General features: G+C 47.9%; 1 protein-coding gene across 10 annotated transcripts in view; it reads right to left on the bottom strand.

Annotated features, from left to right (window-relative positions):
* ABCC9 (ATP binding cassette subfamily C member 9) overlaps positions 1-17,138 on the bottom strand; it is an 88,552-nt gene that overhangs the window by 58,657 nt on the left and 12,757 nt on the right. For all 10 annotated transcript variants that reach the window (XM_044281515.1, XM_044281513.1, XM_044281514.1 and 7 more), the window contains exons 4-8: positions 16,657-16,778; positions 15,407-15,573; positions 15,089-15,331; positions 7,312-7,500; positions 6,903-7,079 (exon numbers count right to left, since the gene is read on the bottom strand). In XM_044281515.1, the coding sequence (XP_044137450.1) occupies positions 6,903-7,079; positions 7,312-7,500; positions 15,089-15,331; positions 15,407-15,573; positions 16,657-16,778 (898 nt within the window). The remainder of the gene's footprint in view (positions 1-6,902; positions 7,080-7,311; positions 7,501-15,088; positions 15,332-15,406; positions 15,574-16,656; positions 16,779-17,138) is intronic.

Genomic DNA, 17,138 nt, shown 5'->3' with positions numbered 1-17,138 from the left:
GGACGCTGTGCACTGAGAGGGAGATCCACAGGGAAGATTAGAGCGATTTCTCCCTGCCTGCTGTGACACAGTATCTGTGTGCAGTCTGCTGTAGTGTGAGGCACTTACCAGAGGAACTGTGAGTGAATTCCAGGCCCTGCCTGATTACACGTCCAGAGCTGCTGATTATCTCTAACCAGAGTTACAGAGACTACAAAGAGAGGCCAGAGCTGAGCCACGCTGAAGCAAGCAAGCAACCAGATCGGGACCCAGACTGTATCTGCCTGCATGTGCCTGACACCGAACTGTGAGTGCACTGATGCTAACCTGAGCTAGGACATAGTGGAATAGGATTTAGTTTAGTGCACCGTAGAGGTGCACCCCGGGTAGCGGGGACAGATAGGACTACCTAGAAGAGAGTAGCCTGCTATTGTCTGTACTTGTGTTTGTGATTCATTTGTGTTCTTTATGCAAATTTCCATTATCTTTATTGTGAATTCCCAAGCTGTTCATATTGTAAATCTGCTTCTCCGGCAGTTAGAGTTCTCTTTTAATAAAGCCGGTTTCTACTTCAGCCTCCTTGTCTGCTGCACTGTACTTGAGTCCTGCTCTACGGTCTCTTCCTCTGCTGACCGTTACAAGTGGCGCTGCGAGCAGGGTACAGTCACAGAGATGGAGGCGGCTGAAGGCAATGTGCATGATGTTAATGTGAGTACCTCAGGCAATGGTGGAACCCTTGCAAGGGCCCTTCCTACTGGCACGTTGTTCAACTTGCTACCCAAATTTGATGGCCAGAACATGACACTGTCAGACTGGGTGACAAGGTTACAGAGTGCTGTTAGGATTTACAATGTCAGCCCAGAACTACAAGTAGAAATTGCTTTGGCCGCTCTCGAGGGTGAGGCCCGAAGAAATGTTCTCCTACAACCAGAAGCCACGCGCAATACATTGCAAGAGATGGTGAGATTCCTGGAAGAAATATATGGGGAAACAGCCAGTGCAGGGCACCTCCGGGCGAAGTTTTTTTACCGGATTCAACGGGAAGACGAAGGTGTCTCTCAGTACGCTACAGCCCTACAGGAAGTGTTGGCCGAGGTACAAAAAAAAGAGGCAGATGGGGTTACTGGCATGGGACCCATAGACCGGATACTGCGGGAACAATTTATTCTGGGGCTCTACAGCAATCCCCTGAAACAGGCTCTGCGGGAACGAGTCAGAGTAGACCCTACCCTAACCTTTCGACAAATTTTGGCAGAGGCCGTGACGCGAAACAAAGAAGACAGCTATGCTTCTGGAGTAATACGGACCCAGACCGTTACACCCCCCGGGGTTACAAGAAATGAGGAAGCCCTGGTCAGAGTGGTACAAGACTTGCAGAGCTCCCTGAGTGCCATGCACGAAAAGTTGACACACCTGGAGAAACGGATAGAGTCGCGCCATACTACTGAGGCTGCCTATCCAGCCCGACAACAAACCTATCAGGCGACTCCATGGGTTCCTACACCCGAATGCCCTTATGCTAGTTTACCATACCATCAAGCCCCTCATTACCCTTCAGTGGGGCCATCCAGCCAAGCTCTGAGGGCACCTCCCACTCGCAGGCTAAAAGTGGGCCGTCAAGGGGCACAGTGTTGGCGGTGTGGAGATCTAGGACATTTCGCCAGAGAGTGTCGGAATAATCCAGCTGGACGCCAAGAGCCGCCGTTAAACTACCGACCCCTGCAGTAGTGGGGCGTACTGCAGGGGAGGTGGAGAGCCAAGTTACCCAGCAAAGCTCCGAACACCTGGTCGCAGGGTGCCCCACTATACGAGCTGAGTTCGAAGGTGTTCCTGTCGACTGCTTAGTGGATACTGGGTCTCAGGTGACAACTATGCCCGAGTCATTCTTCTACCGTTACTTTCAAGCGCTGGCCAAGCCAGAACGAGAGACACTGGTCCGGGTTACAGCGGCTAACCAACAACAGATTCCTGTCACAGGGGTCGTGTGGATGAATGTACGGCTGTGTGGACAGGAAGTGGGGCGGAAAGGTATCTTGTTGGTCCCCGAAACGTTCAAAGAAGATGTGCCGGTGATAATGGGCATGAATATCCTGCGAGAATTGGATCAGATCATGTTCACCAAACGGGGGCCGGGTTACTGGAAACAAGCCACCCCGCACAAACCTACCCAGAAAGCATTTCAACGGCTAATCCGTTTTTGTGGAACACAGAAAAGTGTACCAGCACACCAGGCGGTGGGAACGATCCGAGCGCCAGGAAAGGCTACCTTCACCCTTCCCCCTGGTCGGGAGACCGTGCTGACGTTACCCGTGGGAACTTTCCGTAATCTTGAAGGCATGGAGGTGTTCGTTGAACCAACAGGCCTAGGAGAGCTGGGTCAGGACGTCCTGGTGGCCCGGACACTGGGAGTGGTCCAGAATGGACGAGTACCCATAAGAGCTGTGAATGTGGGATATCTAGAAGTTCCCTTGACGCCAGGGGTGGAACTGGCTCGTGTGTACCTACATCAGGGAGAAATCCTGAGTCAGAGAGAAGTGACTCTAGCTCCGGTAGGGGATGCTGGTTGGACCCTGGCAGTTACTGCCAGTGCAGAAGAGGCGCCGACCCCAGAATGGAATGGGGGAACCATCTTGGATCAAATGGAGATAGATGTTAAGGCTCTCAGTTTAGACCAACAGCGAGCAGTTGAAACCATGCTGTGGGAGAATCAGGCTGCGTTTGCCCGCCACGCCGATGACTTTGGCTGCACGAATGCTATCACACATGAGATACCGACGGGGGACACTCCACCAATTCGGGAGAGATATCGACAGATTCCGCCCAAGTTGTACCAGGAAGTGAAGACGCTATTGAAACAGATGATAGATTCCGGAGTGGTGCGGGGAAGCCAGAGCCCTTGGGCAGCCCCAGTGGTGCTTGTCAAGAAGAAGGACGGCACTATTCGATTTTGTGTGGATTACCGGCGGTTGAATGCTTGCACTGCGCGAGACTCATATCCTCTGCCACGCATCGAGGAGTCTCTGACGGCTCTAGGACGAGCCAAATACTTCTCCACCCTGGATCTAGCAAGTGGGTACTGGCAAGTACCAGTGGCTGAGCAGGACAAGGCAAAGACAGCATTCATACTCCCCATGGGGTTATTTGAATTCAACAGGATGCCATTCGGACTGACTAATGCCCCTGGAACCTTCCAGCGGCTGATGGAGAGATGCCTGGGAGACCTGAATTTTGAAGCCACTCTGATATACCTAGACGATATCATCGTATACTCTGCTACTTTTCAAGAACACTTGAATCGGCTAGGGCAGGTACTCGAGCGACTGCGATCCCATGGCCTGAAGGTAAAGCCAAAGAAGTGTCATCTCTTCAAGAGGGAGATCGAGTACCTGGGCCATAGGGTGTCCCAAGACGGAGTGCTACCGTCCCAAGACAAAGTGGCTGCAATACGACAATGGCTAGTGCCGAGAACACTGCGTGAGTTGAAGGCCTTCCTGGGACTGACTGGGTACTACCGGCGGTTCATCAAAGACTACGCAAAAATAGCGGGCCCTCTGAATGAGTTGTTGAGAGGAACGGCTGGGCAACCCAAGGGCCAAAGTATCCCCTGGGGACAGAAACAGGAAGAGGCCTTCCAGGCCCTGAAAGAAGCCCTGACATCGGCCCCCATCTTGGCTTATGCCGATTTTGATAAACCATTCATCTTAGCTACTGATGGCAGCCTCTACGGACTTGGGGCAGTCCTGTCGCAGGTACAGGATGGACATGAGAGAGTGATCGCTTATGCCAGTAGATCCTTGCGAGATACGGAGCGAAACCCCCATAACTACAGTTCCTTCCGGCTGGAACTCCTTGCCCTGGTGTGGGCTATGACGGAGAAATTTGCAGGATATCTGACAGGAGCTAAGATCTTCGTACGGACGGATAACAATCCCCTGGCCCATCTGGGTACGGCCAAGTTGGGAGCCCTGGAGCAACGCTGGGCGGCTCGCCTCGCAAAGTATGACTTCTCAATTCGCTACCGCTCCGCTACAGAGAACACTAATGCTGATGGTCTCTCGAGGGTTACTTTTGAAACTCCAGTAGGGGATATGGATGAACAAAAGGAAGAAGATGAAACTCCTGACTTCCGCAAGTTCGCTCCCCCAACAGTCGCGGCCCAGACAAGTGGGGAGGCCCGTAAGCTACCCAAAGCATTGGGGAGAACTAATGAAGAATGGGGCAGATTGCAAGATGAAGACATTGGACTGCAGCAAATGAAAAGCTGGGTAACCCAGTGCAGGAAACCCAACAAAGAAGAAAGGACTGATCTGGATGCCGAGATGAAGTCCGTTCTACATCAATGGGACAGACTGGAAGTGCATGGAGCTGTTTTGTTCCGCAAGTGGCAACAGCCTGCCGACCTAGAGGCGAGGTGGCAGGTAGTGATACCCAGAAGAATGGCACGGGAGATAGCCAAAGAGGCTCATGAGTTTGGAGCTCACTTCGGGCCAGTCAAGACATACCAGTGGCTGCAGCGTTATGTGTATTGTCCGCGACTGGAGGCCACAGTTGAAGAAGTTTGCCGACAGTGTCGAGTGTGTGAACTCACGAAGAGTACAGAACAGAGAGCACCCCTACAGTCCATCCAGACCACAGAACCGCTGGAAGTGTTGATGATAGACTATCTTCTTGTGGGACAATCGTCAAGAGGTCCACAGTATTGCCTGGTCATGATCGACCACTTCTCCAAGTTTGCAGTAGTCACCCCAACTCGGGACCAGACGGCCGAGTCCGCTGCACGAGCCATTTGTCAAGACTTCATTCGGGTCTATGGGTGTCCAAAGCGGATCCATTCAGATCAAGGGGCGTGCTTTCAAGGAAAAGTGATGGAAGAGCTACATCGACTGTACGGCATTGAAAAATCCAGGACAACTCCTTATCATCCCCAAGGAAACGGAGCCTGTGAGCGCTTTAACCGCACATTGCTGCAAATGCTGAGGACGCTAGAGGAAGACAAGAGGGCACACTGGCCTGACTACCTGCCAGAATTAGTCTGGGCTTACAATAATCGTGTCCACACCACCACCGGTTACACCCCATACATGTTACTGTTCGGTAGGGCTGGTCGAGAGATCGTGGAATTAAACCTAGAACAGCCAGAAGACCTAATAGAGCGATCAACCACCTCATGGGTGAAAGAACACCGTCGGCGTCTCCAGACCATTCGCCGGTTGGCAGGTCAGCGGTTACAGGAGAGAGCTCATACAGACCGTCCTCCAGTTCAGGAGGTTCCATTGCAGCCTGGGGATCGGGTACTGGTACGAGAGAAACGTCCCAGAGGCAAGTTGAGTGAGCGTTGGGAAGTACAGCCGTATAAAGTGATCAAGAGAGTGTACCCTAATGGTCCGGTCTACGAAGTGCAGGTTGAGAATGAGGAATTTGCTTCACGGACTCTACATAGGAATATGTTACGGCCATGCCGTTCCAAAGATCCCGCACCTGTTCAGAGGACACCTCCTCCTGCCCCATACTCAGAACTTGTTATCTCTGATGGAGATTATGGTGAAGACTGGTGGACTGCTCCCAACACTGAAGAAGCCTCCCAGGTTTCAGGTGATGAAGGCACTGTCACAGAACCATTGCCAGCCCGTAATGGAGAGGGGCCCTCGGACACACCCGAACCTCCTATTGTGGTGGATGAATCCAGACTGGCAGTTCCTAGTGGAGAGAGTCAGGTCGTAACAGATAGCCAGGACCTCCGGAGATCCAGTAGGCTTACTGCAGGGGTTCCACCAAACAGGTACGCTGCTGATGAGTTCATTTGGTCCACCTGTATGTATTGTGGACAATGTTGTACTGCTGTATAAAAAGTTACATTAACCATTATTTCTATGGACTATATAGCAAGGCCGAGGACGGCCACCTTTAAGTGGGGAGGCATGTAAGAGGCAGCCCTGATCATCCAGCAACATTTCCAACACATATATATAGCAGACTGTCATGTTTCCCTCCAGCCACCAGAGGCCACTGTGGCTGAGTAGGACAGTCAGAGGAGTTGTTTCCAGAGGACAAGGAGTTAAGTGTTTTTCCCGGGCAGAGCAGAGAGCCTGGGCTGAAGGTGTCTGAGTACACAGGAAGAAGGACGCTGTGCACTGAGAGGGAGATCCACAGGGAAGATTAGAGCGATTTCTCCCTGCCTGCTGTGACACAGTATCTGTGTGCAGTCTGCTGTAGTGTGAGGCACTTACCAGAGGAACTGTGAGTGAATTCCAGGCCCTGCCTGATTACACGTCCAGAGCTGCTGATTATCTCTAACCAGAGTTACAGAGACTACAAAGAGAGGCCAGAGCTGAGCCACGCTGAAGCAAGCAAGCAACCAGATCGGGACCCAGACTGTATCTGCCTGCATGTGCCTGACACCGAACTGTGAGTGCACTGATGCTAACCTGAGCTAGGACATAGTGGAATAGGATTTAGTTTAGTGCACCGTAGAGGTGCACCCCGGGTAGCGGGGACAGATAGGACTACCTAGAAGAGAGTAGCCTGCTATTGTCTGTACTTGTGTTTGTGATTCATTTGTGTTCTTTATGCAAATTTCCATTATCTTTATTGTGAATTCCCAAGCTGTTCATATTGTAAATCTGCTTCTCCGGCAGTTAGAGTTCTCTTTTAATAAAGCCGGTTTCTACTTCAGCCTCCTTGTCTGCTGCACTGTACTTGAGTCCTGCTCTACGGTCTCTTCCTCTGCTGACCGTTACATATGGATTAGGGTAGGCTTACATAAGCCCTGCCCATTTTGGACTGGGACCGCCACTGAAAATGAGGGACAGACGCTGTTAATTCGGGGCCCTTGGCAACTATGCTTTCCCTATAAATATTATTTTTCATATTCTTTCACAGTCTGAGACAGAAGCTTAGCAGTCAGGGAAGAGAGGTGCACTTACCAGTAAACCCCCCCGAAAGTTGACCCCGGTCTCTATGGTGACGTAGTATGACGCTTGCAAGAACGTCCTCTGGAGAATTAAAGCCAAAAATAAAAGGACAGCCAATACAAAGTAATTCTCCAGAAACTCCTTTGAAGAAAGGAAGCAGACACTGATGAACGGGCTGCTGGGCAGGTCCTGGAGACAGAGGAGGAGGAAAGTTACTCAGGGGGCACATATTATAGTGAGACAAGTAAGATATGAGGCTGAATTCAGATTAGAGGACACATAGCATACATGGGATCTTGTAGCAGTTAGGAAGCCATGCCCCTTATGTCACCACTTCAAGGTTCCTCTATCGGCAGAGGAGGGATTCTTTACAGTAAGAGCAGTCACACTATGGAACTCGCTCCTATTGGAGAGGACTCACCTGATCTATTTTGGTTTTATTGGTGTCTCGGAGATGCTCGACGATCCCCGATATACACAGAGGACCAGCAAACCCCAAAAGGTCAGCCAAATACCGGAAGGTGCTGCTCAACAAGATTGGACGCCCAAATGCTTTATAGATGGCGACCCAGATGGATGGAGTCTTGTGAGGCTGATCAATCACCTTTTTCTGTACAAAACAGTTGAAAGATGTAAAAGGTTATTCACACAGCACTACAACCCTCATCATCTAATGTTACTGGGACAGGGGCATTATACTGGTCAAACACAGACAGTATTGCACGTGGCAAGATTAGATACATCAACTCAGCAGGCAATATCACGCATGATTAGATTAGATGCAACAACTCAGCAGACAGTATCACACATAGCAAGATTAGATACATCAACTCAGCATGCAACATAACGCATGATGAGATTAGATACAACAACTCAGCAGATAGTATCACACATGGCAAGATTAGATACATGAACTCAGCAGGCAACACAACACATGATGAGATTAGATACAACAGCTCAGCAGATAGTATCACATAGTACGATTAGAGACAGAGACCCGGAAGAAAGTATTACAAATGACAGAACTAGATATGGCGGCTCAGCAGACAGTATCAACTATGATAGGATTAGATACAGCAATTCAGCAGACAGTATCACACATGGCAAGATTAGATACAACAGCTCAGCAGACAGTATCACACCAGATACGATTAGATACAGACCCAGAACACAGTATTACAAATGATAGGATTAGATATAGCAGCTCAGCAGACAGCATCAATCATGATAGGATTAGAAATAGTTTTAAAAGATAGTATCACATATGATATGATTAGATACAGTGGCTCAACAAACATAATAATATGTGATAGGCTTAGATACACAGACAGCATCACACAAATTGCCTTAGACACACAGCTCAGCAGAGAGGATTAGATACAACAGCTAAGCAGATGGTCTCGTATATGATTGCATGAAGATACATCAAACATCTAAAGCTATCATGTATGATATAGAATCACACAGAACTACATCCCCCTTCAGGTGCATGACTCATTATCCTACTTTCTGTCTTTCAGTAAATGGGCAGCATTTGACCCAGTGACATTTTGTGGGTGGAGTGCCCCTTTTAACCCAGGCTCTTGAGTGAAGATGACGTCCTGAGAGCAGAAGAGCAGACTCCACGCCAGTCACATTGGCCATGGCCCAGGCACTTGTTTAAATCGCTGCTCAGAACAGCGTCTCACCTCACAATGGAAAAATGCAGCAAGTGCCAGAATGTAAGAGGCGATAACGTGGTTAACCCTCCACACACTCACACAGCGCAGGCGATAACCGCACCACCCAGGAGTCACCTCCTACTGCCCACAACATCGCTGGCAGAAACAATCCATGTGCAAAGCATGCAGCAATGCGGCCACATCCCCGCGGCGACTGCGGGCCACATCTACTCCTGGGGGCCCAGGGATCTATGGGTTTTTGGATGTTACAATCTCACATTAAAGCCTCATGCACACGACCGTGGAACACGGTCCATGTGTTACCGGCCTGGATTTCTTTTGAGTGCAGGAGCGCACGGTGTCATTGGTTGCTATGACGCCGTGCGCTTCCTGCTGCCGCCGCAGTACAGTAATACTCTAGTATGATCTATACCAGTGTATTACTGTACTGCGCCGGCAGCAGGAAGCGCACGGCGTCATAGCAACCAATGACACCGTGCGCTACTGCACTTAGAAGAAATCCAGGCCAGTACCACACGGACCGTGTTCCACGGACGTGTGCATGAGGCTTAAAGGGTTTATCAACATCTCCATATCAACTTTCTTATAAACTTTGGGGGTCATTTACTAATAGAAATTTGCCTGAAATTTTAGGCATATTTTTGCCTCAGATTGTGGCGCAAAGGTTAATTGCGCTGCAATCAGCAATTTTTCCCTGCTCACGCCAGGTTTAAAAAAGGGGCGTTGCATGGGCGGGGAAGGGGACAGGATGGCAGGCGCCTCTCATTTATCATTTTCTACGCCTGGTTTAGGTGTAGAAATGGTCTAAATTTAAGCCAGCAAGGAAGTGGTAGATGTGCCAAAGTTATATAGAGGCCAGCACACACGGGGTTATTAAAACTCGCATCTAAAACGCCTTAGTCTTAATAAATGACCCCTTTATGTTTTTATTCTTCACCATTTTCAGACACTCTGCTTGCTGCCAATGAGTGGAAACATTCTAATTTACATCCAGAAGTTGAAACCCTTTCCTGCTTTGTGCTCACAGATAAAGGTTTGTTACAATGTACTCCAGTCTAGACAGTACTATGAAGTAAACACACATAAATGGTCTGTTACAATGTTTCAGCACAGGAGTCCAGGCTGTTTACAGGATTGTCTTCAACAGATAGAACTGTAACAAACCTCCAGCTGTGATATGTATTAGGGTAGGACAGTTTTCCAACCCCTGGATGTAAACAATGAGGGAGATTTATCAAACTGGTGTAAAGTATGTCTGTGAAGGTTCTCATTTATCTAGGTCATGGTATATATCTGTAAAGAATAAATCAAGGCAGCTGGACGTACTGTAGATTTCTTGAAAACGTTTCACTCGTTCTTCCAACGAGCTTTCTCAATTCTGAGTGATTGTACAAAAATTCTGGGAATAAATATGTAACTGAATCCACATCTGGTAATTATACCCAGCATTGGGTCAAAGATGTTGATTCCATTATCCTAATTGGAGTCAGTAGGTGATAAAGACTTCCCAGAAAAAGGTGTCAAGACAGCATTGTATGTGGCAGACAATAGAGAAGCCAAGCTTGAATAGAGGTGGGGGGGGGGGTTAGACATCTATTGTCTGCCACATACAATGCTGTCTTGACACCTTTTTCTGGGAAGTCTGTATCACCTACTGACTCCAATTAGGATAATGGTATCAACACCTTTGACCCAATGCTGGGTAATATTACCAGATGTTGATTCAGTTACATATTTATTCCCAGAATTTTTGTACAATCACTCAGAATTGAGAAAGCTCGTTGGAAGAACGAGTGAAACGTTTTCAAGAAATCTACAGTACGTCCAGTTGCCTTGATTTATTCTTTACAGATATATGGTGTAAAGTAGAACTGCCCATAGCAACCAATCAGATTCCACCTTTTACTTTCCCCAGTTCTTTTGGAAAATGAAAGGTGAAATCTGATTGGTTGCTATGGGCAACTAAGCCAGTTCTACTTTACACCAGTTTGATAAATCTCCCCCAATGTTCCCAGTCACTGACAGCAATCAGAAATATAGCAGTGCTCATATTATTTTTGTTCCATTATCTGAAAAGAAAGGCAGTGCCGGATCCATTTCATGATGGACACTTACAGAACTTGACAGACCCCATTGATTACAATGAGGTCCATCATTTTGAGTAAAAAATAGTACAACGTAATGCTCTATTTTTTCAGTCTTTTTCGACTGAATCTGCGACATGTGAAACTACTCATTAGCTGTAAGCCAAAACCAGGAGTGGAAGCTACAGAAAAAAGTATAATGGAAAAAAGCTGTTTTGGACCCACTCCTGGTTCTGACTTCTGGCAAGCCCGTCCTCGGTGCTCATCTGCACATGGATTAAAAGTGATTTCTCCAGAATGTAACAATGTATCACTAAGTGAAAGATATCACGACATTCACCTGAACTAGCCCTAACGCTGGGTTCACACCTGAGCGTTCTGAAAGGAGCGCTCTGTATGCGCGATTGTACCGGCGTTTGCAATCGCGCATACAGAGACAAGCGAACGCCCATTGTCGAGCGTTCCCGAAAGTCTATGTACGGGAACGCGCGACAAGACGCCCCAAAGAAGCTCATGTACTTCTTGGGGCGTCGGGCGTTTTACAGCGCGATCGTACGCGCTGTAAAACGCCCAGGTGAGAACCATGCCGATAGGGAATCATTGGTTTCTCCTTGTTGAGCGTTTTACAGCGCGTAGGAACGCGCTGTAAAACGCTCAGGTGTGAACCCAGCCTTAATGGCAGCATGCCTGGTTTAACTGTGAAATTCCTGGTAACAGGCTCCCTTTACGCCCTATGCACTCGACTGTATCCGTTTTGGAGTCTGAAAATTGCAGATAAAAAAAATACTGATACTGTGGGGTCATAATATATACTGAGGACACAGTGGGGGTCATAATATATACTGAGGGTACAGCAGGGGCTGGGGTTAAAAAAAAGCCAATGAAAACGGATGTTAGAAATGGATAGACAGAAAATAGATGCACCATGAAAAACGGACAGTTTATCCATTTTTTTCACTATGTGTGACGGCACCCTAACGCTTCCTTCTGGAGACGTTACTTTACTGGAGTAAGATTGAGACAACTGAAAATGAAACTGGAGAGATTGGAGTAAAATGCTAAATACGCCCAAAAAACTGCGGCCCCCTATTTTGTGACTTTTTTAAGCCAGAAATCCGGAGCGCAGGGCAGTTTAAATTCCCTCAACGTCTAATCCTGCAGATCTTTTTTTTTTTTTTTTTATCAAATCATTTTTATTGATCACTTATAATAAGCATTTTCTGCATTCAGATCAACATTTCACCATAGTGCAAAACACAATAATGTATAATAACATAGGACATCATCAGACGACATAACCATTACATCAATAGGCAATGTACACAATCCAGAATAACTGCAATGGTATACAATGTACATCTCCAAAATTAGATATGGCAAAAAAATTTAGACACAAAACATATCCCATCAAAGCCCATACCTTTCTTCATAAGTTCAATAAGTAAGACCGTCTCCTTCCCCTCATGCATTCCCGCCCCCTCCAGTATACACATAAGGTCACGACTGCCCAACCAGTGCTGCAGTATCTTGCCTGTCACATCCGGTGACTGAAAATCAATCCAGCCCTTAAAGTGCTGACACTGAGAAGCCAAGAAGTAAATCCAGGCATTCGGGACCGCCAAACCACCTCCTGCCTTAGGGTATTGCAGCGTCTCCAGTTTGATCCTTGCTTGGCCATACTTCCAAATGAGGTCCCTGAATATGGAATGTATTTTCCTGAACCTATCTAGAGGGATCCAGACAGGAGCATTATTGAGTACATAAAGCAGCTGAGGCATCATTACCATCTTTAAAAGGTTCACTCTACCCACTACAGATAGGAAGAGCCTACACCAAGTCTGAAAGTAACAAGCAAGGGGGTCAGATTTAGTTCTTCCAAGTCCAGCAATCTAGGTGTTATGTACAACCCTAAATACTTGAACTTTTCCACCCAGGGAATCCTACTATCAACTCGCTCAGCTGACATGGCCTGCCCATCTACCGGCATCAGAGCAGACTTTTGCCAATTAATCTTAAATCCAGAGAAAATCCTGCAGATCTTTTGATGTAACGTATATAGCAGTGCACACATCTGTCTCGTGCATCCCCCCTTCCCCTGCTATAGGTTGATTACTTGGAGATAGACTGGGGCACATTTATCAAGCTCGCCGGGCTTTAGGTGTAAAATTATACAGGCGTATTTGCTTCACCTGCCTTTCATTCTGTCATTTCATGCTCCGATACTCTTCTTTGCCCTGTGCTGAATCTCGCAGGGCAAATGCATTTTTTGGAAAACCGGTGGTGTACCGGGCTCTCCATAGGGACTAGTGTTGAGCGAGCATCAAAGTGCTCGTGTTCAACATTTCGCGATGCTCGGGTCTTCTACTGAGCAGCCGAGCACAATGGAAGTCAATGGGAGAACCCCAGGCACCCCCTGTCGGGAGTCCCGCTTAGGAGTCCCTTCTCTGACTCCATATATAGCTATGTCTATATATGGAGTCAGTGCTTGGGGAAACCCCAGTGTATTTAAATCTAATTTAGCCTGTATTTCAGAAAAGTTTCTGCTGCGATTCAAACTCACGACCTTCTGTATTAGGCCCCTTTCGCACGAGCGAGTTTTCCGCATTGCACCCGCACTGAATCCGGACCCATTCATTTCTATGGGGCTGTGTACATGAGCAGTGATTTTGACGCAACTCTTGTGCGTTGTGTGAAAATCGCAGCATGTTCTATATTCTGCGTTTTTCACGCAGCCAGGCCCCATAGAAGTGAATGGGGCTGCGTGAAAATCGCAAGCATCCGCAAGCAAGTGCGGATGCGGTGCGATTTTCATGCACGGTTGCTAGGAGACGATCGGGATGGGGACCCGATCATTATTATTTTCCCTTATAACATGGTTATAAGGGAAAATAATAGCATTCTTAATACAGATTAAAAAAAAAATATCACTTTTTTAACTCACCTTAATCCACTTGTTCGCGCAGCCCGGCTTCTCTTCTGTCTTCATCATTGCTGTGCACAGGAAAAGGACCTGTGGTGACGTCACTGAGCTTATCACATGGTCAGTCACCTAGGTAAAAGATCATGTGATGGACCATGTGATGCGCGCAGTGACGTCATCAAAGGTCCTATTCCTCAAAGAAGGCTGCGCGAACAAGTGGATTAAGGTGAGTTAAATTTTTTTATTTTTTTTTAACCCCTCCAGCCCTATTGTAGTATGCATTCTGTATTAAGAATGCTATTATTTTCCCTTATAACCATGTTATAAGGGAAAATAATACAATCTACACAACACCTAACCCAAACCCGAACTTCTGTGATAGATCATCAGCATCTGATCGGCTGGGGTCCGACACCCGGGACCCCCGCCGATCAGCTGTTTGAGAAAGCAGCGGCGCTCCAGCCTTCTCACTGTTTACCGCTGGCCCATTGATGTCACGACTAGTATCAACTGGCCTGGGCGCGGCTAAACTCTGTTCACTTGAATGGAGCATAGCCCCGCCCAGGCCAGTTGATATTAGTCGTGATGTCACTGGGCCAGCGGTAAACAGTGAGAAGGCCGCTGAGCACCGCTGCCTTCTCGAACAGCTGATCGGTGGGGGTCCCGGGTGTCGGACCCCCGCCGGTCAGATGCTGATGATCATCAGTTCCTTGCCTCTAATACAGAAGGTTGCGAGTTGGAATCCTGGCCGAAACTTTTCTGAAATATAGGCTAAATTAGATTGAAATACACTGGGTGTCCCCAAGCACTGACTCCATATATGGACATAGCTATAAATGGAGTCAGAACAGGACTCCTAAGCCGCTGACTCACACTGAGGGATTCCCTCACTGATCTTCTGCATAAAAATAGAGGCTAAATTAGATTTAAATACACTGCCTCAATCATTGCGCTCGAGCACCTGTGGTGGTGTGCCGGGCATAGCGATGCTCGAGCCGAACTGGTGTTCGGCCGAGCATGCTCGCTCAATTCTAATAGGGACTACTAGGTGGAGGCTTCCGCTCAGCAGTGAACCTGGTGACGTCACTGGCACTCATGGGCGAGCTTTAGCGCTGCCCTAGCCTGGGAACACTGCTGGACAGAAGCCTCCACCTAGTAGTGTGCTATTGTAAACAAAAAAGGCCTTGCCCTGCGATACAGGGCAAGGGAGAGCATCGGAGCATGAAATGCTCTGATGCTCATAGCAGGGGGCCAGAGGGGTGAAGATGGGGATATCTCCGGGTTCAGTTCTGAATCAGGACAACCACTTTAAGTAACACCAGGACATATATAGAAGGAAAGTTCTGGGGCCCCTCTGTCCACTGCCTCCTTATCACTTTAAGTAACACCAGGACATATATAGAAGGAAAGTTCTGGGGCCCCTCTGTCCACTGCCCCCTTATCATCAGAAGGGTAATCCTACATAGGATATACCCTGCCTATATACAAGCACGGGGAAATGGATTCCCTTACCTTCTGGTCGTCATAAGCGTCTTTCAGGCTGACGTAGTTGGTGAGCGCTCTCATCGCTATTGGTAATTTACCGATGGTTTTCAGGTCGATCGGCCTCTTGTGTGCAGCGATGATTACCGGGTTCATCCACCAGTATGTTGCTTTGGAAAGTAAGTTGACAAATGGCTGCAGGAAGCGCACTCCCAGGTCCTGGAGATCCTCTGGGGGTTTTACTTTTTGAGGGTTCATGAAGAACACATATTTCTGGAAAAAGAGGACAGAGGAACATCAGGGGACAGTCTGAGAGCGGAAGGGACGGCAGACAAACCAATGACGTACCCGGACCCGGATGACATTGATCTCCACTGCCATGAGGAGGCCGTACAGGATCACCATGACCCCAGTGATGCAGAACCGTAGCTGGTGGACCCCAATGCCATTTTCACAATACTTCACAAGCTTGATCGTTTTTGAGATAAAGGCCAAGACCCAGTAGAGGAAGAGCGCTGTGAAGTGGTACACAAGGGTTAAAACCCACATGGCCGCCCACAAATACAACTGCATAGACTGAAGGTAACTTAAGAGGCCTTCTGTCAATACTTCTGTGAGGTCTGCTCATGACAGATCTGTAATAGGAGGACTGAGGAAAGACTGGAAGTCCTCCAACCCCCCAGGAATGTGTCACACCCATCTACTACGGCAGCACATGATATACCCCAGATCACCCCTAAACTGCTCGACATCTCGCCTTACACTGACCTGTGCTGCACTCTACTGCACAACACTCACTCTCCGCATTCATCTTCCCTCCACTCTCTCTATTCAGCTTCCCTGCACTCTCTCTCTCTCTCTTCATCTTCCCTGCACTCTCTCTCTATTCATCTTCAATGCACTCTCCCTCTTCATCTTCCCTGCACTCTCTCTCTCTCTATTCATCTTCAATGCACTCTCTCTCTCTATCTATTCATCTTCAATGCACTCTATCTCTCTCTCTTCATCTTTCCTGCACTCTCTCTCTATTCAGCTTCCCTGCACTCTCTCTCTTCATCTTCCCTGCACTCTCTCTATTCATCTTCCCTGCTCTCTACACTGACCCTCCATGCACATCCTGTGCATCACTCTCTCTCTCTCTCTCTCTCTCTCTTCATCTTCCCTCCACTCTCTCTCTCTTCATCTTCCCTCCACTCTCTCTCTTCATCTTCCCTGCACTCTCTCTCTTTTCATCTTCCCTGCACTCTCTCTCTTCATCTTCCCTGCACTCTCTCTCTTCATCTTCCCTGCTCTCTACACTGACCCTCCATGCACATCCTGTGCATCACTCTCTCTCTCTCTTCATCTTCCCTCCACTCTCTCTCTTCAGTTTCCCTGCACTCTCTCTCTTTTCATCTTCCCTGCACTCTCTCTCTTTTCATCTTCCCTGCACTCTCTCTCTCTCTCTCTTCATCTTCCCTGCACTCTCTCTCTCTCTCTTCATCTTCCCTGCACTCTCTCTCTTCATCTTCCCTGCACTCTCTCTCTTCATCTTCCCTGCTCTCTACACTGACCCTCCATGCACATCCTGTGCATCACTCTCTCTTTCATCCTCTCACCTAGTAACAGTTTTGGGAAGTTTGACGTCTCAATGTTGTGGTAATAGATAATGGACGTGGTTGCAGCAATAAATCCCACAATGGCCGGCATGAACAGGTGGAGGTGCCGCGACGTCATCTTCCTGCACATAACACATCAGAAACTGACTGTTACTGGAGCATAATTGCATAATTGTAAATGCAGCTTTGGATGTGACTGGAGTATAAGACATGATGTTATGGCAGAATTGTGACAGAAGTTCTGAATCTGACTTAAATATACGACATGATGTAACAGCATAACTGAGTATGCAGCTCTAGATGTGACTGGAGTACAAGACTTAATATAAGAGCATCATTATAACTGCAGCACTGGGTTTGGCTGGTGTATAAGACAAGATCTATCCGCAGTATTGTGACTGTAGCTCTGGATGTCACTGGAGTATAATACATGTTTTAACTATGTCATTATAGCTACAGCTCTGGATGTCACTGGAGTGTAA

Source organism: Bufo gargarizans, chromosome 2 (assembly GCF_014858855.1).
Source record: "Bufo gargarizans isolate SCDJY-AF-19 chromosome 2, ASM1485885v1, whole genome shotgun sequence".
NCBI classification, from domain to species: Eukaryota; Metazoa; Chordata; class Amphibia; order Anura; family Bufonidae; genus Bufo; species Bufo gargarizans.
This window is presented reverse-complemented; position numbering and strand designations above follow the sequence as displayed.